Raw genomic sequence first — 24,208 nt, 5'->3', positions numbered from 1 at the left:
ACCTTGGTTATGTGGCTCAATCCCTTCTTCATGAATAAGAAACCCAGGCAAACTATCCAGTAAACTTCAGGGGATTCTCTCTCACCACCTCCTGCCTCACCATAAGTGCCCCAGGATTCAGATGCACATGAGATCCTCAAGACCTCATGTGGATTCTGAGAATCCAAACTTCCATTCTCACAGACTCATGGCAAGCACTTTATCCACTGAATCATCTCCCTTCCTAAGGATGTTTGTCCATAACTCATGCTGTGTGGGAGATAATTGTTCAGCTTGTGATTATAGAAGAAATAAAGAAGCTGAAATCGGAGTACACAGAGGCAAAGAGAATGTCAGGTTCTGAACATTATACTTTTTACAGATTAATTTATTGTAAAATGCACACATTCTTACCATGGTGATGTTCCTGTAAGTCTCTTACCAGCTTCTAAAGAGGGAAGCAAAATTTGTCACAAAACAACTATAGGAAACATGACAATAAGTACAAAGGCTAACATTTGTGACCCTATATCCTTTGGCACCATTTATGAAAAGCCTTTAAAGTGAATAATTATTGGTAAATAATAAATATATGCAAAAACCTTTCTTCCCATTTCCTAGTATATTTTAAAGACAAAGAGAAAATTTCATCAAAAGTTACTACTTATAAAAATTGTTGTGCAAATTACCTATGATCCTGATCACTATCAGACACAGAAATTATCATCTTAGCCTGAACTGTTGTCCCATAGTGAAGGGTTAAAGGACAGCGTCATGTTGCCACTGCTGCTTTTTGCCTCTGGACTAGGGATGTTTGCAGCACTCTAGGTGAGCATGCTCATCTCATACAGTAGTGAAAGGGGCTGCTACAAAGGTCGACTTGAACTTCCTTCACTGTAGGGGAACATTCATTACTACCACCCGGAAGCACAGTCTCTGGTGACTGTCGTTGCAGCATAGTCAAATATAGGAGACCCAAAGACCTTTACAAAGTATTTCCAACTGCAAGTGTGACAAAGCTCTTGAGAGATCAGTGTGTTACTGTAGTCGAGATCATCTGAAGAAGATGTTAAGGGCCCTCAGATCTAGCATTGACCCCTAGCTCATTTCCAGCAAAAAGAAGTTCAACATCAACTTCCATTGCCGGCCATGGCAAGAGCAACTGGAAAGACTTCCTTAGTAGTTATGCAACATGAATTATTACTCCAGAGAGAAGCATGAAAGAAACTTGCAGATAGAGCAGCAATCACACATAAAACATTTTAAAAATATATTTCCATATATAAACCGTAGAGTGTCTCAAGTTTCACTCTCTGGATAAAGCCTGTCCTCGAAACATGCTTCAGAGAATGAACAACCCTAGTTCATTTCCTTTACAGTATGTAAAACTCCACTGCACACCCCTTGGCATTGCCCATGACCAGAGCAAGTTTTTGTCCTATCAACAAATGGGCTGAGAAAATGTCTCTATGGTGGACCGTATGCTCAGCATGTGTGGGGCCTCTTTCAGTCCTCGACAACACAAACAAAACTCCAGTGCTGAAATACATTTTAAAAAAAGACACCCACATTATGATAATTCTGTTTCCCTCAGGGTTATGTGAAGAGGGTCATTTAGGTTCCTCTACACTATTCTCTGGCTGGCTCTCTCCAAAGTAGGTATGAGAGATGCTGTGGTGTAGGTTGCTGAAAGGATAAATTCTGTGGTGCTTCTCCCACTGTTGGAATCTAATCTTATTCAGACTCAATCAAGGGATCATTCAGTGCTGTGTACTGGAGAATGATGTGGTTTTTCAACCTTCCATCTACTGTGCCAATGTTTTTTTTTTTTACTGGAAATTATGTCTTGCAGCATATAAATCAAGTATCACTATATCTTTTGCTAATTAATAGAACTACAGGGAAAAGGTGCTGTCAGAGTAGCCCATATGGAGGCTGCTTTCATTGAATGCTAAGAATATCAGTTTTCCCAGGAGCGGCAGGACACCTGCCTGAGACAACGCCGGAACCTGAAAGAAACAGACCGGATAAACAGTTCTCTGCACCCAAATCCCGTGGGAGGGAGAGCTAAACCTTCAGAGAGGCAGACAAGCCTGGGAAACCAGAAGAGACTGCTGCCTGCACGCACATCTCGGACGCCAGAGGAAAAAGCCAAAGACCATCTGGAACCCTGGTGCACTGAAGTTCCCGGAAGGGGCGGCACAGGTCTTCCTGTTTGCTGCCGCTGCAGAGAGCCCCTGGGCAGCACCCCACGAGCGAACTTGAGCCTCAGGACCACAGGTAAGACCAAATATTCTGCTGCAAGAAAGCTGCCTGGTGAACTCAAGACACAGGCCCAAAGGAACACCTGAAGACCTGTAGAGAGGAAAAACTACACGCCCGAAAGCAGAACACTCTGTCCCCATAACTGACTGAAAGAGAGGAAAACAGGTCTACAGCACTCCTGACACACAGGCTTATAGGACAGTCTAGCCACTGTCAGAAATAGCAGAACAAAGGAACACTAGAGATAATCTGATGGCGAGAGGCAAGCGCAGGAACCCAAGCAACAGAAACCAAGACTACATGCCATCATCGGAGCCCAATTCTCCCACCAAAACAAACATGGAATATCCAAACACACCAGAAAAGCAAGATCTAGTTTCAAAATCATATTTGATCATGATGCTGGAGGACTTCAAGAAAGACATGAACACACTTAGGGAAACACAGGAAAACATTAATAAACAAGTAGAAGCCTACAGAGAGGAATCGCAAAAATCCCTGAAAGAATTCCAGGAAAACACAATCAAACAGTTGAAGGAATTAAAAATGGAAATAGAAGCAATCAAGAAAGAACACATGGAAACAACCCTGGATATAGAAAACCAAAAGAAGAGACAAGGAGCTGTAGATACAAGCTTTACCAACAGAATACAAGAGATGGAAGAGAGAGTCTCAGGAGCAGAAGATTCCATAGAAATCATTGACTCAACTGTCAAAGATAATGTAAAGTGGAAAAAGCTACTGGTCCAAAACATACAGGAAATCCAGGACTCAATGAGAAGATCAAACCTAAGGATAATAGGTATAGAAGAGAGTGAAGACTCCCAGCTCAAAGGACCAGTAAATATCTTCAACAAAATCATAGAAGAAAACTTCCCTAACCTAAAAAAACAGATACCCATAGACATACAAGAAGCCTACAGAACTCCAAATAGATTGGACCAGAAAAGAAACACCTCCTGTCACATAATTGTCAAAACACCAAACGCACAAAATAAAGAAAGAATATTAAAAGCAGTAAGGGAAAAAGGTCAAGTAACATATAAAGGGAGACCTATCAGAATCACACCAGACTTCTCGCCAGAAACTATGAAGGCCAGAAGATCCTGGACTGATGTCATACAGACCCTAAGAGAACACAAATGCCAGCCCAGGTTACTGAATCCAGCAAAACTCTCAATTAACATTGATGGAGAAACCAAGATATTCCATGACAAAACCAAATTTACACAATATCTTTCTACAAATCCAGCACTACAAAGGATAATAAATGGTAAAGCCCAACATAAGGAGGTAAGCTATACCCTAGAAGAAGCAAGAAACTAATCGTCTTGGCAACAAAACAAAGAGAATGAAAGCACACAAACATAACCTCACATCCAAATATGAATATAAAGGGAAACAATAATCACTATTCCTTAATATCTCTCAATATCAATGGCCTCAACTCCCCAATAAAAAGACATAGATTAACAAACTGGATACGCAACGAGGACCCTGCATTCTGCTGCCTACAGGAAACACACCTCAGAGACAAAGACAGACACTACCTCAGAGTGAAAGGCTGGAAAACAACTTTCCAAGCAAATGGTCAGAAGAAGCAAGCTGGAGTAGCCATTCTAATATCAAATAAAATCAATTTCCAACTAAAAGTCATCAAAAAAGATAAGGAAGGACACTTCATATTCATCAAAGGAAAAATCCACCAAGATGAACTCTCAATCCTAAATATCTATGCCCCAAATACAAGGGCACCTACATATGTAAAAGAAACCTTACTAAAGCTCAAAACACACATTGCACCTCACACAATAATAGTGGGAGATTTCAACACCCCACTCTCATCAATGGACAGATCATGGAAATAGAAATTAAACAGTGATGTCGACAGACTAAGAGAAGTCATGAGCCAAATGGACTTAACGGATATTTATAGAACATTCTATCCTAAAGCAAAAGGATATACCTTCTTCTCAGCTCCTCATGGTACTTTCTCCAAAATTGACCATATAATTGGTCAAAAAACGGGCCTCAACAGATACAGAAAGATAGAAATAATCCCGTGCGTGCTATCGGACCACCACGGCCTAAAACTGGTCTTCAATAACAATAAGGGAAGAATGCCCACATATACGTGGAAATTGAACAATGCTCTACTCAATGATAACCTGGTCAAGGAAGAAATAAAGAAAGAAATTAAAAACTTTTTAGAATTTAATGAAAATGAAGATACAATATACTCAAACTTATGGGACACAATGAAAGCTGTGCTAAGAGGAAAACACATAGCGCTGAGTGCCTGCAGAAAGAAACAGGAAAGAGCATATGTCAGCAGCTTGACAGCACACCTAAAAGCTCTAGAACAAAAAGAAGAAAATACACCCAGGAGGAGCAGAAGGCAGGAAATAATCAAACTCAGAGCTGAAATCAACCAAGTAGAAACAAAAAGGACCATAGAAAGAATCAACAGAACCAAAAGTTGGTTCTTTGAGAAAATCAACAAGATAGATAAACCCTTAGCCAGACTAATGAGAGGACACAGAGAGTGCGTCCAAATTAACAAAATCAGAAATGAAAAGGGAGACATAACTACAGATTCAGAGGAAATTCAAAAAATCATCAGATCTTACTATAAAAACCTATATTCAACAAAATTTGAAAATCTTCAGGAAATGGACAATTTCCTAGACAGATACCAGGTACCGAAGTTAAATCAGGAACAGATAAACCAGTTAAACAACCCCATAACTCCTAAGGAAATAGAAGCAGTCATTAAAGGTCTCCCAACCAAAAAGAGTCCAGGTCCAGACGGGTTTAGTGCAGAATTCTATCAAACCTTCATAGAAGACCTCATACCAATATTATCCAAACTATTCCACAAAATTGAAACAGATGGAGCCCTACCGAATTCCTTCTACGAAGCCACAATTACTCTTATACCTAAACCACACAAAGACACAACAAAGAAAGAGAACTTCAGACCAATTTCCCTTATGAATATCGACGCAAAAATACTCAATAAAATTCTGGCAAACCGAATTCAAGAGCACATCAAAACAATCATCCACCATGATCAAGTAGGCTTCATCCCAGGCATGCAGGGATGGTTTAGTATACGGAAAACCATCAACGTGATCCATTATATAAACAAACTGAAAGAACAGAACCACATGATCATTTCATTAGATGCTGAGAAAGCATTTGACAAAATTCAACACCACTTCATGATAAAAGTCCTGGAAAGAATAGGAATTCAAGGCCCATACCTAAACATAGTAAAAGCCATATACAGCAAACCAGTTGCTAACATTAAACTAAATGGAGAGAAACTTGAAGCAATCCCACTAAAATCAGGGACTAGACAAGGCTGCCCACTCTCTCCCTACTTATTCAATATAGTTCTTGAAGTTCTAGCCAGAGCAATCAGACAACAAAAGGAGATCAAAGTGATACAGATTGGAATAGAAGAAGTCAAAATATCACTATTTGCAGATGATATGATAGTACATTTAAGTGATCCCAAAAGTTCCACCAGAGAACTACTAAAGCTAATAAACAACTTCAGTAAAGTGGCTGGGTATAAAATTAACTCAAATAAATCAGTTGCCTTCCTCTACACAAAAGAGAAACAACCGAGAAAGAAATTAGGGAAACAACACCCTTCATAATAGACCCAAATAATATAAGGTACCTCGGTGTGACTTTAACCAAGCAAGTAAAAGATCTGTACAATAAGAACTTCAAGACTCTGAAGAAAGAAATTGAAGAAGACCTAAGAAGATGGAAAGATCTCCCATGCTCATGGATTGGCAGGATTAATATAGTAAAAATGGTCATCTTACCAAAAGCGATCTACAGATACAATGCAATCCCCATCAAAATAACAATCCAATTCTTCAAAGAGTTAGACAGAACAATTTGCAAATTCATCTGGAATAACCAAAAACCCAGGATAGCTAAAACAATCCTCAACAATAAAAGGACTTCAGGGGGAATCACTATCCCTGAACTCAAGCAGTATTACAGAGCAATAGTGATAAAAACTGCATGGTATTGGTACAGAGACAGACAGATAGAACAATGGAACAGAACTGAAGACCCAGAAATGAACCCACACACCTATGGGCACTTGATTTTTGACAAAGGAGCCAAAACCATCCAATGGAAAAAAGATAGCATTTTCAGCAAATGGTGCTGGTTCAACTGGAGGTCAACATGTAGAAGAATGCAGATTGATCCATGCTTATCACCCTGTAAAAAGTTTAAGTCCAAGTGGATCAAGGAACTCCACATAAAACCTGATACACTCAAACTAATAGAAGAAAAACTAGGGAAGCATCTGGAACACATGGGCACTGGAAAAAATTTCCTGAACAAAACACCAATGGCTTATGCTCTAAGATCAAGAATCGACAAATGGGATCTCATAAAACTGCAAAGCTTCTGTAAGGCAAAGGACACTGTGGTTCGACAAATCGGCAACCAACAGATTGGGAAAAGATCTTTACCAATCCTACAACAGATAGAGGCCTTATATCCAAAATAAACAAAGAACTCAAGAAGTTAGACCGCAGGGAGACAAATAACCCTATTAAAAAATGGGGTTCAGAGCTAAACAAAGAATTCACAGCTGAGGAATGCCGAATGGCTGAGAAACACCTAAAGAAATGCTCAACATCTTTAGTCATAAGGGAAATGCAAATCAAAACAACCCTGAGATTTCACCTCACACCAGTGAGAATGGCTAAGATCAAAAAGTCAGGTGACAGCAGATGCTGGCAAGGATGCAGAGAAAGAGGAACACTCCTCCATTGTTGGTGGGATTGCAGACTGGTAAAACCAATCTGGAAATCAGTCTGGAGGATCCTCAGAAAATTGGACATTGAACTGCCTGAGGATCCAGCTATACCTCTCTTGGGCATATACCCAAAAGATGCCTCAACATATAAAAGAGACACGTGCTCCACTATGTTCATAGCAGCCTTATTTATAATACCCAGAAGCTGGAAAGAACCCAGATGCCCTTCAACAGAGGAATGGATACAGAAAATGTGGTACATCTACACAATGGAATATTACTCAGCTATCAAAAACAATGCCTTTGTGAAATTCATAGGCAAATGGTTGGAACTGGAAAATATCATCCTGAGTGAGCTAACCCAATCACAGAAAAACACATATGGTATGCACTCATTGATAAGTGGATATTAGCCCAAATGCTTGAATTACCCTAGATGCATAGAACACATGAAACTCAAGATGGATGATCAAAATGTGAATACTTCACTCCTTCTTTGAAAGGGGAACAAGAATGCCCTTGGCAGGGAATAGAGAGGCAAAGATTAAAACAGAGACTGAAGTAACACCCATTAAGAGCCTGCCCCACATGTGGCCCATACATATACAGCCACCCAATTAGACAAGATGGATGAAGCAAAGAAGTGCAGACCGACAGGTGCCGGATGTAGATCTCTCCTGAGAGACACAGCCAGAATACAGCAAATACAGAGGTGAATGCCAGCAGCAAACCACTGAACTGAGAACAGGACCCCCGTTGAAGGAATCAGAGAAAGGACTGAAAGAGATTGAAGGGGATGAGATGCCATATGAACAACAATGCCAAGCAACCAGAGCTTCCAGGGACTAAGCCACTACCTAAAGACTATACATGGACTGACCCTGGACTCCGACCTCATAGGTAGCAATGAATGGCCTAGTAAGAGCACCAGTGGAAGGGGAAGCCCTGGGTCCTGCGAAGACTGAACCCCCAGTGAACGTGATTGTTGGGGGGAGGGCGGCAATAGGGGAGGAATGGGAGGGGAACATCCATAAAGAAGGGGAGTGGGAGGGGCCACGGAGATTTTGGCCCGGAAACTGGGAAAGGGAATAACACTTGAAATGTAAATAAGAAATACATAAGTTAATAAAAAAAAGAAAGTGATGTATACTTTCAAAATGGCATATTATCCCACTATTACAAACAAAGGCAGAATGAATTTTGCAGGTAAATCAATGGAACTTGAGGATATCCTCCGGAGTCCAAACAGGACATGTGTGTTATGTACTCACTTATAGATGGTTATTGGCCAAAAATACAGACACCATGCTATTATCCACAGACTCAGAAAAGCTACACAAGAAGGAATGCACAAGTGAGGATGCCTGAATCTCACTTAAATGAGTGCATAAAGCAGTCCTAAGAGGAAGACGGAAGGAGTGAACTGAATAGAGAAGAGATACGGAGGGCTATGGGATGGGTTTGGAATCAGGTGTGGGTAAGGAAGAGGAGAGATGGATGGATGGTCCTGAAAGTGAATGGAAATCTGCAACTGACAAGGGTGAAGTTTTTGTTTTTTTTTTTAATGAAAAAAGACAATGTGGGATACTATTCACCTACTAAAGACAAAGACATAATGACCTTTGCAGGTTAATGAATAGAACTTGAGAATATCTTCCTGAGTGACATAACCCAGACCCAAAAGACATGGATGGCGTATACTCACTTCTAAGTGGATATTAGCAATAAAGTACAGGATATCACTACTATACTCAGGACCAAAAGAAGATGAAGAAGAAAGGACCAAGAGAGGATTTTGAATCTAACTTAGAACATACCGGAAAATAATCAGAGGAGGCAGAGGAAGGAAAGAACTAGGTGGGAGTGGGTAAATTTGAGACAACTGAGTGTTTCAGGATCCGGTCTGGGGAGATACAGGGGAGATGGCTTGACAGCCATGAAAATGAATGGATAGCTGCAGCTGGCAGGGGTGGAGATGTCAAAAAAATTCACTTGGTCATCACATTAGATGCTGATAAAGCCGTTGATAAAATCAAGCACCCCTTCATGTTAAAAGTCTTAGAGACCTCAGTGATCAAATTTGCATACCTGAACCAGCCAATAAACACTAACAACTTATATGCAGAGAAACTTAAAACCAGAGAGTAAGCAAAGCTGCCCACATACAAAAGAGACCTCACAAAATCTACCAAAGAACTCCAACACCAAAGGTGATAAACCCTTACAGAAAAGTGTCTGAATAAGATTAACTCAAAAAACCAGCAGCCCTTCCTCATGCAACAGTTAAAAGGGATAAGAAAAATTTAGTCAAGCAAAACCCTTTACAGTAACCACAGATAACATTAAATAGCCCAGTACAACTCTAATCAAGCTACTTAAAGACCTGCCTGTCAAAAACTTTATGTCTCTGAAAAAGGAATTAACAGGACATCTGAAGATGGAAAGGTCTCCTATACTACAGATGGATAGGATTAACAAGGTGAAAATGGCCATCTTACAAAAAGCATCTTCACAGTCAATGCATTTCTCTTCAAAATTGCAAGACCATTTACAGACCTTGAAAGAGCAATTTTTTAAAAAACAAAAAACCCATGATAGCTGACAGATAGATAGATGATAGATACATAGATAGATAGATAGATAGATAGATAGATGATAGATAGATAGATATCTTGAATAATTAAATAATTTTTGGAGGTATCATCATCCCTGATATCAAGACATATCACAGAGCAATCATAACAAAAGCTGTATAGAATTAGTATAGAAACAAAAAGTTGACCGATGGAATCAAATCAAAGAAAAAACACACATACCTACCAACACATGATTTTGACGAAGGCAAAACCACACAATGGGGAAAATAGGAAAGTTTCTTCAACAAATGGTGCAGGTGTAACTGTATGTCTGCATGAAGAAGAATGCAAATAGATCTGTATTTCTCAACCTGCACAAAACTCAAGTTCATGTGGATGAAAGACCTTGACATTGAAGCAGAAACTTCAATATACTGAGGACAGTACAGTAGACAATTTCCTGAACAGCACACCACTGTCCCAGCCTCTGAGATCAACGATTGATAAATGGGGACTCACAAAACTTAAAAACCTTTGTAAAGCAAAGGACACCATCAAAAGGACAAAAGAGAAGCCTACATTTTGGGAAAAGATCGTCATCAGTCTTACACTTCCAGAGAAATAATGGTTAAAATATATAAAATGCCCAAAAAGTTAGACAGCAATAAACCAATCTGAATATGGTGTACAGTGGTAAACGGAGCATTCCCAGCCGAGGATGCTCAGGAGGCCGAGAGACATCAAATGCTCATCTTCAGTCATCACTGAATGCAGATCAGACGGACGCTGAGTCCATCCTACACCAGTCAGAGCAGCCAGAATCAAAACCTCAAGTGACAGCCATGCTGACAAGGATATTGAGCAAAGGGAACATTCCTCCATTGTTGGTGGGAGAGACATTAAAATCCCTTTTTTTTTTTTTCTTTTTTTCAGAGCTGGGGACCGAACCCAGGGCCTTGCGCTTGCTAGGCAAGTGCTCTACCACTGAGCTAAATCCCCAACCCCTAAAATCCCTTTTGAAAAGCAATTTGGCGGGTTTTTTTTTCCAAAAATTTTGAAATAGTTTTTACCTTAAGACACAACTATGTCAATCATGGGCATATACCCCAAACTTGCTCCACCATACCACCCAAGCACACTTGCTTAACTATGTTCATAAAACCTCTCCTTGTAATAGCCATGGACAGGAGACAACTGAAAAACTGATTAAGGAAATGTGGTATATTTGCACAATGAAATAATACTCGGCTATGAAAACCATGGAATTTGAGAAAATTGCAGGCAAATGGATGGGATTGGCAAACATCATATTGGATGAGGTAACTGAAACCGAGAAGGACAGGCATGGTATGTACTCACTTAAAGGTGAGGACCTTAGCAGCCATAAATTACAGAATAACCAGGCCACAGTGCACAGACCTAAAGAAGCTAAGTAATGAGGGCCCAAGGGAAGATGCGTGAATCTCACTCAGGAGGGAAAATGAAATAGATATCAGGATTCGATTGAGGGAGGGAAATTTGTGGGAGATGGGGAAGGGAACTAAGGTGCAGAGCAGGTGTGGTGTGGGAGCTGGGACAGAAGATACCAGTGGAGAGGCATCTCTGTGGTGAAACAAAGACCAGGAACCATGGGGGCTCTTAGCAGTCTATCTATGGAGCTGAGACTTGCAGAGCCTACTAGCAGCAGGTGATATGCAGCTTTCAGTGGTCATCTTCTGTACACAGGGGAGACTTCCAGGAGAAGGAGGAGAACACCAAAGCACTCAGAAAAACATCAACCCAAAATTTATCCTACCACCAAGATATGCAGGTTAAAATGGAACGGACATTAAGGAGATACCAAACCAATAACTGGACCAACTTGAGACCCACCCTGTGGGAGAGAGCCAGTCTTTGACTCCATTAATGATATTTTGCTATGCTTGCAGACAGAAGCCTTGGATAATTCTTCTGAGAGTCTTCATCAAGCCCTGGATAGAAACAGATGTACACACCCACAGCCAAATAAATATCAGGTGGAGGTTGGGGCGTCTTGTGAAAGAGTTGGGTGAAGGATATTGAATTCAAAGGAGGACAGTGCCATTGAAGGTTCAGAAACACAACAAGAAAACCTACAGATTAACCAACAGGGGCCCATGAGGGCTCACAGGGACTGAACCACCTATCAAAGAGCACATCAGGGCTGCACATAGACCCCATATTCAGAGGTAGCAGACGTGCAGCTTCACGTGCTCTTCATGTGGACTCCTGGTTTACTGAAGTGAGGGCAGGTTCTCATTCTGTTGCCTGCATTTGGATTCCTTTCTGCTAGCTGGGCTGCCTTGTGTGGTCACAGTAGGAGAGGAGCTAAAATGTCCGCACTATTTTATCTAGGGTGAATAAGACCAGCTACAATATAGTAAATTTATATATGATATAAAAATCTTACCTTCCAAAAATCTTACATGCTTCACTTCTTTTTTATGTGCTGGTCTTCTTGCACTGTGGCATAGATTTATAAGTTATGGTTATTGTACTATTCATAAGAAAAACATTTAGCGAGCATTTGAAGCCCTTTATATTTCAGTCCCCTGTATCTTAGTTTAGATGTTCACAAACAATGTTTTTTGAAACCGGATCTCACTATGTAGCCATGCTGGTCTGAAACCCACGCCATAGACCATGTTGTACTTAACTCACAAAGGTCTGTGTGTCTTCTCCCTCCCACAGTCTGGGATGTAATTCATGGAACTACAGGTCTAGTCAAACAATTTTGAATTTATTTTTCAGCAATTCACTATGACTGTTGACTGGTATCCTTGCGACTTTCTCAAGAGAAAACATGAGGCATGGTTAGCTTTTAAATAGAACACAAACTAAAAGGCTCAAGCATGCATACACACAATCAGTCAATCAATCTCTCTCTCTCTCTCTCTCTCTCTCTCTCTCTCTGACTCTCTGTCTCTCTCTGTCTCTCTCTCTGTCTCTCTCTGTCTCTCTCTCTGTGTCTCTCTCTGTCTCTGTCTCTCTCTCTCTCTCTGTCTCTCTCTCTCTCTCTCTCTCTCTCTCTCTCTCTCTCCTCCCTCCCTCTTAAAAACTCTAAAGAGAATATTTGCCTTGCTCAGGGATGTATGGCAGTAGACTCTTAGGGAACACTAGGAGGAAAGATTCCAGGTCTGCAAGGAGATAAGAACCCCAGAGGACAAACAACAAAGTGAAATAACCTGGACACCTGGGGCTCTCAGAGACTGAACCACCAACCACAGAACATACACGGGCTGGACTCACACCTTCCCACTCATATGTAGCAGAAGAGCAGCTAGGTTTTCATATGGGTCCCAGTCAACTGGGATGGGGCCTATCGAAAAGCTGTTGCTTATACATGGGATACCTCCTCCTAGCTGAGTTGCATTGTCTGACCTTGGAGAGAGAGGAAGTGTCTACCCTTGCAGAGACTTGAAGTGCCAGGGTGTGGGGATACATAGGGGATCCATGACTGCTCGGAGGTGAAGGGGAAGGGGAACCGGAAAGGACTGTGGAATAGGGAGACTGAGACAGGGTCAGTGAGTTTGATGTAAAATGAATAAGAAAAAATAAAATTAAATATTTCAAAGAGCATTAAGTTTTGAAAGGAGAGTGAGCTCTCTCTAGAAAGGCTCACCTTAAAGCACAGATCTGTTGTCTGGAAATAATGGCTCAACATAAACATTAGGTAAACATGTGTACTAAACAGGGATTTTCAGCATAATAATTTTATTTCATATGGAAGGGAATATAGCTTTGTAAGATCAATTTTTTTAGAGCTAAACATTCACAAAATCTAGGAGAAGATTTATAATTCTAAAATACCAGAATATGTGGAAGGAAATGAACTATTTATATATCCACATTAAAAGCTCCATCTGAAATGTGACACAAAAATGTCTTGGACTGCAATATCACCAACATTGCTAGTTAATTACAGGATGAAAGTTTACCGAACACCTCCTAGCAAAAGGTAGTTTTCTACTGCATTGGACATTTCAAACAGATCATTAGGAAACACTATTTATTACCTGTGATTATGTAACATATAATTCTAAAGATATGGCTTATACTGTCACTTTTAAGGTCAGAAATTATAAAATTTCAGACTCAGGGACTGGGGGTGTTTATTCATGGTAGAACATTTGCCAATGACACACATGACCTTTAATTCAGTGGCAAACTGTGTCAAAATAAAAAATACTGAAGTGGACCAACAGCTGATCTAGCTTATTCTTTGTCTTGGTTCATGACTCACGAACTGAACTACTGAGCTATGTAGTACTCCTGGTACTGCTGTTCTTTTGTTGTGTTGGAACAGTCTCTTTTCTAGCTCATATTTCGTGTGTAATAAGCTTTCTAAATATTTCTCTCAGAGTTTTTCAAATCATTTAATATCATATTAATATTCCTGACTTAAGCAATTCTCACCATCAAGAACAACACTAAGATTGTAGAAGAGAAGAAACTGTACCTGTTTGACACTTGCACGGCCTGTGCATCTGCACTCATTGATTCTAAGAAGTTTATCATTTCAGTCTGATTTTCATATGTTGCAAGTTGCAGTGGTGTCAAGCCATACTGTAAAGAAAACAATATTACATTTTATAAAACAACTTGTTTCTCAACTGAAAGTTCATCACAGATTTTGTGAACATAAACACACACTGTACTGAGTCACAAGGCATCATTTTTCCTACAACACCTGCTGTGCTTTCCACACACAGCTCTCTTCTTCCCTTTGACACATCTTTTGTCTACACAACACTGCATATGAACACCAATCCCTTCCAGAATTTTCCCCAAACACTCAATGGTTCCAATCTTCTTAGCTCCAAAAACTAGGACCTCCATGGACACAACCCCAAAATATAAAGTTTGGTATGCCCCTGTTGAAGGAGTGTGCTCAAGAGGTATCTGGAGCAGAGTTTCTCAATCTGCACTCCAAATATATTTCTTTTCTAAACTAAGAATTATCTCCCAAGGGCAATAGCATCTTCTATGAATACCAAAACTTTTGAAAATCATAAAAATGTTTTGTATATTTTCTCAATGATCAGATTTTCTAATTTGCCTGACACCTCTCTCCTTTCCCAGTCTGCCCTCATCCCTGAGCCAAACACACATCAATACCTTCTTAGCAGCAACCCAGTTCTATATATTCTACAATCATTAAACTTGAAATGTATTTCTTTTCCTTGTTGGTGTAGATGTGATGTGATGTGATGTGTGTGTGTATGTGTGTATGTGTGTGTGTGTGTCTGTGTGTGTCTGTGTGTGTGTGTGTGTGTAATCCTAAAGCCTATAATCTTGAATTTCAAACTTAAAGTCAACGCTGAGACAAAATATGCTATTCTGTGGGTTTTTTGGCACTAATTATAAATACACACACACACACACACACACACACACACATATATATATATATATATATATATTTAAAGAGAAAAAGCGTTCCTCTGAACACATTCAGTGAGAATGCTTGAGGTTCTGCATGTAGAAAATAGGTCTGAGTGTCCCAGCTAGAAGTAGCTAGAAGTGCATTGGGAATGAAGTTGAATGACCTTTACCTCTGTTTTGGCTTCAATATCTACGTTGTACTCCAGGAGCATCTTTACAATTGCTATGCTGCCCCTGGAAATGGCATGGTGAAAGGCTGTATTCCCACTGTAATCCATCAAATTTGGATTAGCATTGTGCCTGAGCAATACACAAACACAATGTGTGTTGTCCCGCTGCGCAGCCTGTGGAAATTGTACAAAGAAATACATCTTCACTTCAAGGAAGCCAAGGGAGACATTTCTACAATGGCACTGAATAGTTTCTCTGAAATCAGACAGAGTTTTAGTTATTCATATTTTCCCTCCATTTTGACACAAGGTCTTCTTAAATACTCCAGGCTTGACTCATTTAATGATCTCCCCACCACATCTTTTTCCAAGTGGTAGAATTAAGGGGTTCTACCAACCCACCTAGATGTCCTAAGCACTCAGGTCTGTGCTGGTTGGCTGTCACAATGCAGAGATTGCTTGTTTGCTTAGATTTTGTTCTTTTTGCCAATGTGATACATGCTTAATACACCTGGAAAGATCCTCACTTGAGGAATTGGACTGGCCTCTGGGGCACTGTGTGGAACTATTTTTTTTTATTTAGACAGAAGTAGGAAAGCCCAAGGTCTTGTGGTAGGGGCATGCCTGAGTTCAAAGTTGTATAAAAAAAAGCTGACCAAACCTGGGTAAAAGCCATGGAAAGCTGCATTCTCCCCTGATCTCTAGTTTAGTTCTTCCCCCCAGTTCCTGATTTGATTTCCTGACCAGGTTTCCCATGAGGATCAACTGGGATGAATAAATGTAAGCTAAATAACTTTTTCCTCTCCTGAGTAAGTTTTGGTCTGTGTTTTCTCACAACAACAGAAACCAAACAAGGACACCTCTAATCCATTTCATACCAAAACAGATGGCCAATAGCTACCTTAATCAACGGTGTGCAGCCTTCATCATCCTGGATGTTAATGTTGGACCTATTTTCTAATAACAGTGTCACTACATCTGGATGGTTGTGGGCACTCGCATAATGCAGCGATGTCCTGCAAATTGAAAACACATTTAGCAACATCTCTGAATTCCCAGTAAGACTATCATCACCTGTAAGTACTACATAATATGAAGGTGATTTCTATCTGATGGAAGAAAGTAACTACAATGTTCTTATTTATTGAGGTCTACTCGAATGTTCATTTACTGTGCTAGGGATATGGTACATGACTCTTCCTATTTAAGGCAGGTGTTCTATCCTGACCTTCTTCGCTGCTCAAAGCAGCCTGTCTGAATCCTAGAAAAGTTCCCAAATTTATCTCAGCTTGAATTTAACTCATACTCTAATATCTGGAACTTACTAGTTACTCCTCGGTATTTTCAGGAGCTCCATGACTCCATGTCCCCATCCAAGGGATGAACATTAAACATATCTTAATAGGGGCTACTCTGATGTTTCAGTTCGAATGGGGAAGAAATCTGCTACAACACTACAAGCATTTCCAGCTCCTGAGAGCTCAGCATTTCCTGATCATGGTAATGATTTCTCTTCCTAGTGATAACAAACAGAACTATTCTGTGAGAGAAAAACAGGATTTTATCAGCAGTACACATAAAAAAATTCATATAAAAGAAGTTTACATTTCTTAATCCTCCTATCTTATCCATTGTGGTTACCTTCATTTTCTTTTGTTTTTTTTTTTTTTTTTTTTTGTGTTAAGGGTTCTTTTTTAATGTATAAAATTATTTATTGTCAATAAATTTTTATTTAAGTGGTTGGTTTGATTTCTTTGCTGTCCATCCAGGCACTCTGAAAATAGCCCTTTCCTCAAGGGCATCCAGTTGTGCTTTTTATTTTTAGCCCTGCATAATAAGAACATGGGAGTAATGGGATGAGTAGTCAGTATTCTAGAACCATCTACATATAAAGTAACAACTGGATAAAGATTTGCTCAAAAAATGTTCCCAACAGGTTAAGTGCTACTCAAGTAGCATATGGAAAACCTAATGGGAAGGTTACCTTCATTTTCATTCACATTTTACCCTCTCTAAGAATGGAAGGTCATTTATCCTTTTTATTATTTTACAACTATAATTAGCAATACTTTTAGCACTTTACAAAATTAAAGGTAATTATCATGCAACCCATTGTGGCCTACATTAAACAAAATATGTCACAATCAACAGGTAAGTGGCAATTTTACCGGTCACTTGCATCTATGTACATTTTTAACAGTGAACAAAATATAAGCCCTCAGTCCTCAATACTTTCTTTTATTTTTATTTTCACATTTCATTTTTTATGCCCATATGTAACACTTCTATACTCGGTATAGAAACCAGGACCTCATGCTTTGCCGTATATTGATCAATGTGCCCATGGACTCACACCAAAATCAGGTAAATATTGCTACAAGGTAATAACCTATGGTGGCATAGCTGCCTTGCTTGAGATTCATAGAGTTTCAGTAAAATGAAAGGAGGGTTCCAAAGAGTAATGTTCATTTCATGTTATATTTAAATTTATAGAATGTAAGGAAGCTTGACTGGGCAGAGAAATGAAGTTTTACAAATGGGAAGATCTTGAGAGATATTAGAACGTGTATTCTACACAGGGGATATCTAAGTTACATGTGGGGAATAAATGGACTGACAGAATGAAAAATTACCATTGGACAATTCAGTGTTTTTAAAGAAAATATTCAATGAACAGAAGAATATTTTAAAACTAAACTTCATTCTTGTATTCTTTATATGAAGCTCCACCTTAAAGACTAATTAACATCTTAGAATAACAAAATGATCAAGAAGCATGTGAACTAGGGAAAATATGCTGGTGTGTCATCGATTCCCCTTCAACCATAAAGACAGGATATAAGAATGAGGTGCTAACCTTTAAAAGTCTTGGAAAAATCAGGAATTCAAAGCTTACTATAAACATAGGAAAAGCAATATACAGCAAACCAATAGCCTACATCCAACTAAATTGAGAGAAAGTTGAAGGAATACCACTAAAATCAGGGAGTAGTCAAGGATGCCCCCTTAAACAAATTCAGCAAAGTGGCTGCATACAAAATTAACTCAAACAAATCAGTAGCCTTTCTCTATTCAAAGGATGAATAGGCTAAGAAAGGAATTAGGGAAACAACACCTTCAGAATAATCACAAATAAAATAAAATAACCCAGTGTGACTCTAACCAAGCAAGTGAAAATCCTGTTCGGTAAGAACTTCAAGTCTCTGAAGAAAGAATAGAAGATCTCATAAGATGGAAAGATCTCCCATTCTCACAGATTGGCAGGATTAACATTATAAAATTGGGCATCTGTCCAAAAGCAATCTACTGATTCGACGCAATCTCCATCAAAATTCTAACTCCATTCCCCATGGAGGTAGAAAGAGCGATTTGGAAATTCACTTGCATTAACAAAAAAACAGGATCCTGAGAACTATACTCAACAAGAAAAAAAAAAAAAAAATTCTGGGGGAATCACCCTCCCTAACCTTAAGCTGTATTACAGAGCAATAGTGATAAAAATGTTATGATACTGGTACAGCGATAGGCAAGTAGATCAATGGAATAGAATAGGAGACCCAGAAATGAACCCATACACCTACCTATGGTCACTTGATTTTTAACAAAAGAACTAAAACCATCTAGTGGGAAAAAGATAGCTTTTTCAACAACTGGTGCTGAATCAACTGGCACTCAGCATGTAGACTGCAAATCAAACCTTTCTTATCACCCTGTACACAGTTAAAATCCAAGCAAATCAAGGATCTCCACATAAAACCAGATATTCTCAACTTAAAAGAAGAAAACATGGGGAAGAGCCTAGAATACATGAGCCTGGAATACTTGGGAAAATTTCCTGAACAGAACAGCAATAGTTTATTCTCCAAGATCAAGAATCAACAAATGGGACCTCATCAAATTGCAAAGCTTCTGTAAGGCAAAGAGTACTGTCATTAGAAAAAAATGGCTACTAACAGATTGGAAAAGATTTTTATGATTCCTACATCTGATAGAAGGCTTACATCCAATATACACATAGAATTCAAGTAGTTAGACTCCGGAGAATCAAATTACTCTATTACAAAATGGGGAGCAGAGCTAAACAAAGAATTCTCAATTGAGGAATATCAAATGGCCAAAAAGAACCTAAAGGACTGGTCAACATCTTTAGTCATCAGAGAAAATGCAAATCAGTATCACCCTGTGATTCAATGCCACACCAGTCAGAATGGCTAAGATCAAAACTCAGGCAACAGAGGTAGGCGAGGATTTGGAGAAGGAGGAACACTCCTTCTTTGTAGGTGGGAGAGCAAGCTGGGACAACTCTGGAAATCTGTTTGGAGGACCCAGCTTTACACATTCCTGTGCATATACACAAAAAGGGCTCCAACATAAAACAAAGAAACATATTCCATTACATTCACAACAGCCTTATTTACAATAGCCAGGAGCTGGAGAGAACCCAGATGTCCGTTCATCTAAAGAGTTCACATGGAAAGACCCCTGGCTTCAACTGCATATGTAGCAGAGGATGGCCTTGTTGGGCACCAATAAGAGGAGAAGCCCGTGGTCCTGCCAAGGCTCTAGCCCCAGTGGAACGGAATGCTAAGGCGGGGAATCCGGAAGGAGTGGGCAAACGGGTGGGGGTGAACCCTCATATAAGAGGAGGAGGGACGATGAGCAAGGGGGTTCATGGTAAGAACCCACACACACACAGAGAAAAAGGAATGAGGGGCTGGGGTAGTTGTTAAAACTCAATTGGTAAAGCATTTGTCCTGAAAACCTGACTGCTGATCTTGGGATAAGGGGATCCGCAAAGCTCACTTGCCTACAAGTGTGAGGATCAGTGTGCACAAAGACAGTAAATAAAGCACACCATGGACTTGCTTGAGTGGAGTCTCCAGAACAGAGGGACGATGGGCTGGAACCCACAGGGAGGCCTGCTTGCCTGAGCTCAGGCCTTAGAACCCCATGGTGGTACAACATAACTAGCAGTCGACATTGTCTCTGACCACCACACCCTAAGCTCCACACGTGTGGGGCACAGGAAGTGAGATGAGGACAATCTCTGTCCTTCACATGTGTATCGATGTAAAAACAACAGTACAGAAGGTGATTACATGGGAGCATGGTCACAGTTCCAGTTCTAAATGTCTTTGATCCATTATTATTTTATACTATATTATTATATTGTATCATATACATTATATTATATTATACATTATTATATTGCATCATATTATGTATTAAGAAAGTCGTCATAGAAACAGGGGGAGTGGGAAGTGGGATGGAAGAGGCAGGACAGGACATAACATTGAAATGTAAATGTATGAACTATCTAATAAAAATGAAAAAACAGAAAACAACAACAACAAAGAAGAAAGAAAATCTAGATAGGGGTCTTGGCAATAACAGCTCTAGTTTTGTTTAGTAGAGAACTCAGTTTGATTGCTAAGACACACAGGGCAGCTCACAACTGTCTATAGCTGCAGTTCCAGGGGATCCTGCACCAGGTTCTATCACAATGGTACACAGAAAATACACAGAGGCAAAACAACGGTATTTATGTGTGTGAGTGTGTGTGTCTTTTTGTATGTTTACAAAATGTAAGGGTTAACATAAGAATAAAACTATGTAGTTTCATTAAGGCCTAGGAGCTGCTGTTCCACAGTGTGGAGGTCTCATACGACTAAGAGCATTTAGCAGGTATAAAACCCAGGGGTCCCCAGTGAAAATGAGCCTATGTATGACCACTCTCTACCCTCAGATTGTAGGCCTGGAAGTTGATTTGTCTTCCTCCTTAGCCCTGAGTGTCCCTAACAGTTCCTACCCTCCTCCTTTTACTCCCCTCATCAATTTGAAGCCCCATTACCTGCCCCTCCAATCAGATTCATCCACATGATGATGACACTCATGGATCATACTTTCAATTTTCTCCACGTCCCCAACACAGGCCGCTGTTTGTAATCGACCCACGGGATCATACCCGATCAGATAGAGGGGAAATTTCGTCGTTTTCTTTTGACGCAGGCATCCAAAACCAGGACAGGAGCGCCACAGACGGGTGTACCAGCGTCCCCTTCTGGGGAACTTCAATGCCAGAGCATCATATTCAAAATCTTCCTCCATTATGGAGCTCTAGGGCCGCCCAGGACCTTCTTACCCTCTCTTCCCTCCCATTTAGCTACTCTCCACCTCCCAAATTATACGATAAGAGTTTGCTAAAATCACCAATTCTTGCCAAAGAAGTGTAGGCAAGACCTGCTCGTTCAGGGTTAACTGAACTATACTTCATCACCTAGCAACACAGCTGCACTGGCACCACCATAGTGACATGCTCTGAGCTCACAATGGAGCTGGCTTACGGACTGTACCCTATCCTTATGCTCCATGTGTGCCCACCTCAGACTCCACTGTTAGGAGCCCAGCCCCCTCAGTGCTTGTTCAAAGCTCTGTCAATGTTGACGCTGAAGTAGATCCATTTGCATGGCCTTCAAAGGGAATACTGAGGGCAGTAAGGGAAGCCATTGCAATCTGTAACCCTAAGACTGGCCTGATGGACCTAAAAAAATCATCCTGATTTAGCAAACCCAGACACAAAACAACAAACATTTCATGTGTCTGCTGTTAAGGATGTTAGGTTTTAAGTATCTGATATGAGAACTACAATCTGGATAACCACACAGGATTCCTGACTATCTACTAGGGAACTAGGGGGCAGAAGAATATCGCCCCAGGAAGAGGAAGGAGTGTATAGTGTTGGGAAGAGATAAAAGCTAGAATAGGAGGGGTTAATGAGAGGGAACCGGGAGAAATGGGTAGAGGCAAAGGGTACACACTTCTACCTCCCTCGCATTTTTCAAGCCCCATTACCCTCCTTTCATATTCATCAACATGATGTTGACTGGAGTTGATCACTCTCTCCAGTGTATCCTGGTCACCTGCTGGCTGCATGTTGGAATGGGCATACAGATTCATACTTGATAAGGAAGAGGGTCAGTTTCTTTTTCTTAACCAGGCACCCACAGCCCTGGCACGCAAGCCTAGGTAAAGTAGGAAATAAAGGGAGGGACAACAAACACTAAAGTCCCTTTGAAAAAATTAAATGGAAATCTGCTACTCTATTAGCTTCCTATATGTATGGAATACATATGGAGCCAAAAACTAACATGACACGAGGCTCCACTTAGACATCTTGTGCCACCAAGTTACAAATCCAGCAACAGGAATGGGTGACAACCTGTTGAGTCATTAACCAAAGGATCCTATAGAAAACCTTGACCATCACAAGCCAGTGCCAAGACTATTGGTTGCTCTATACAATCTGATGTTCAGGACTGACTTCTGAAGATAACATTTCTGTCATCACAGGGGGGGATAGGTTGAGCCGGGGTCTAACTAGACTCTTCACACTACTAACCAGAGTTCATAATACTGGAAGGTAACCTGTCTGCTACTGGAGGGCAAAGGTAATCCTCAATATCAGTCAGCTTCAAACCCTGAAACCTACAGTAACACCTACAAAGAAGCTCAAAGGCATCTTCAAATCTAATTATAGGTGATCTAGAACCCTCATATCTTCACAGGCCCAGACATACATATAGTGCACACACAGACACGTAGGCAAAACATTCATACATGTGAAAGAAGCATAATCTTTCAATAATAACATGTTTACAGGTATGTAATACACTTATGCAGCAAATTCATCTTTTTCAAGTATATAATCTAGGAGTGCATTCTTACTATGTCATTAAATTATGCATCACTTATACTATTGGTTTTAAAAATATTTTAAGTTTGAGAAAACTCTGTGGCCATTAGAAGGTACTCTTTATTCCTCCAGATCCTATCCCCTATCAACTTGTTAGGCACCAGCTCAGCCTATCCCTCTTTAATGACAGAAGTGTTACTTTAAGTATAGGAACTTAAGATCAGGATGTGTAGAGCACACCATACCCCATGATGTGCCTGGGTTTCATGGATGCTTTGAGTTAATGAGTAAACTGGCTGCAATCCAATCTAACATTTGGTCTCATTCGGTTGGTTTTTGGTGTAGATGTTGTCGTCGTTGTTGTTGTTGTCATTGTTGTTGTTGCTGCTGCTGCTGTTGCTTCTGACATTGTTTGATAGATTGATTGGTTTTTTGGTGTCTAGTTTTTTGAGGTTTTTGTTTGTTTAATTGATTCCTTGTGTGAGTGATTGGTTGATTTTCAAGAAAGTTTGTCTCTGCCCACCCCCTTTCTCTCTCTCTCTCTCTCTCTCTCTCTCTCTCTCTCTCTCTCTCTCTCTCTCTCTCTCTCTCTGTGTGTGTGTGTGTGTTTGAGTGTGTGTAGTTCTGGCTGTCCTGAATCTACCTCTGTAGACTAGGCTGGCCCCAAACTCGTGAAAATCTACATGCCTCTGCTTCCTGAGTGCTGGGATAAATTTCTATGCCCCCACCAACCAGGTCATTTTGCATATTTAACAAAAATGAAGTCATCTAATATAGAAATATCCCCTTTCTTGGTCATTAAATAATAGCTTCTTTTATCATAAGATAGTGTCAATGCCTCTGTCCATCTCCAGAGACTAGTCCATTGTATCAATATGATAAACTCTGTTTACCCATTCATCATGCTGGACCATTTGGGGTTCTCTCTTTTGTCTTTTACACTTCGCAGGGCAATTATACATCAATCACAAAAAAAAATGAGCTTCAGACTTGCCCTCAGGACAATGTGATGGAGAAGATACCTCTACTGTGATTCACTTTTCCCAGATTATATCCACATTTTGTAGAGTTGCTTAAAATCAACCAGCATCCTAGCCTCCAAGGCTCCAGTGCTGCTGTTGAGCAGAGTCAGAGAGGATGGAAGAGTGAATTTTGGGGGCATTCCTGTAAAACTAGGTCTTATGGATGGAACAAATGCTAGCAGTCATGAGTCCAATACAGGGGCCTTTGCTGAAAACACCCCACACAGAATGGGGCATCCTAATTCCATCAGGTACTAGAAGGAGCTCCTGAAGTTTTAAAGGGTACCAGTTGAAGACTGGTT

The 24,208-nt window shown here is 40.2% G+C and overlaps 2 protein-coding genes across 4 annotated transcripts in view; both read right to left on the bottom strand.

Moving 5' to 3' along the window:
• The window catches only part of Poteml2 (POTE ankyrin domain family member M like 2), a 464,489-nt gene that overhangs the window by 50,495 nt on the left and 389,786 nt on the right, over window positions 1-24,208 (bottom strand).
• The window catches only part of LOC134482483 (uncharacterized), an 81,829-nt gene that overhangs the window by 20,626 nt on the left and 36,995 nt on the right, over window positions 1-24,208 (bottom strand). For 2 of the 3 annotated variants that reach the window (XM_087589506.1, XM_087589508.1), the window contains exons 2-6: window positions 16,093-16,207; window positions 15,192-15,365; window positions 14,096-14,202; window positions 12,047-12,099; window positions 394-427 (exon numbers count right to left, since the gene is read on the bottom strand). In XM_087589506.1, coding sequence (XP_087445632.1) covers window positions 394-427; window positions 12,047-12,099; window positions 14,096-14,202; window positions 15,192-15,365; window positions 16,093-16,207 — 483 coding nt within the window. Of the gene's footprint in view, window positions 1-393; window positions 428-12,046; window positions 12,100-14,095; window positions 14,203-15,191; window positions 15,366-16,092; window positions 16,300-24,208 lie in introns of those variants that run through there. The other variant, XM_087589507.1, reaches the window with a different exon arrangement.

The sequence above is a fragment of the Rattus norvegicus genome, chromosome 16, assembly GCF_021556685.1.
Source record: "Rattus norvegicus strain SHRSP/BbbUtx chromosome 16, alternate assembly SHRSP_T2T, whole genome shotgun sequence".
NCBI classification, from domain to species: domain Eukaryota; kingdom Metazoa; phylum Chordata; class Mammalia; order Rodentia; family Muridae; genus Rattus; species Rattus norvegicus.
The sequence above is the reverse complement of the archived record's forward strand: the minus strand, read 5'-3'. Positions and strand labels throughout refer to the sequence as shown.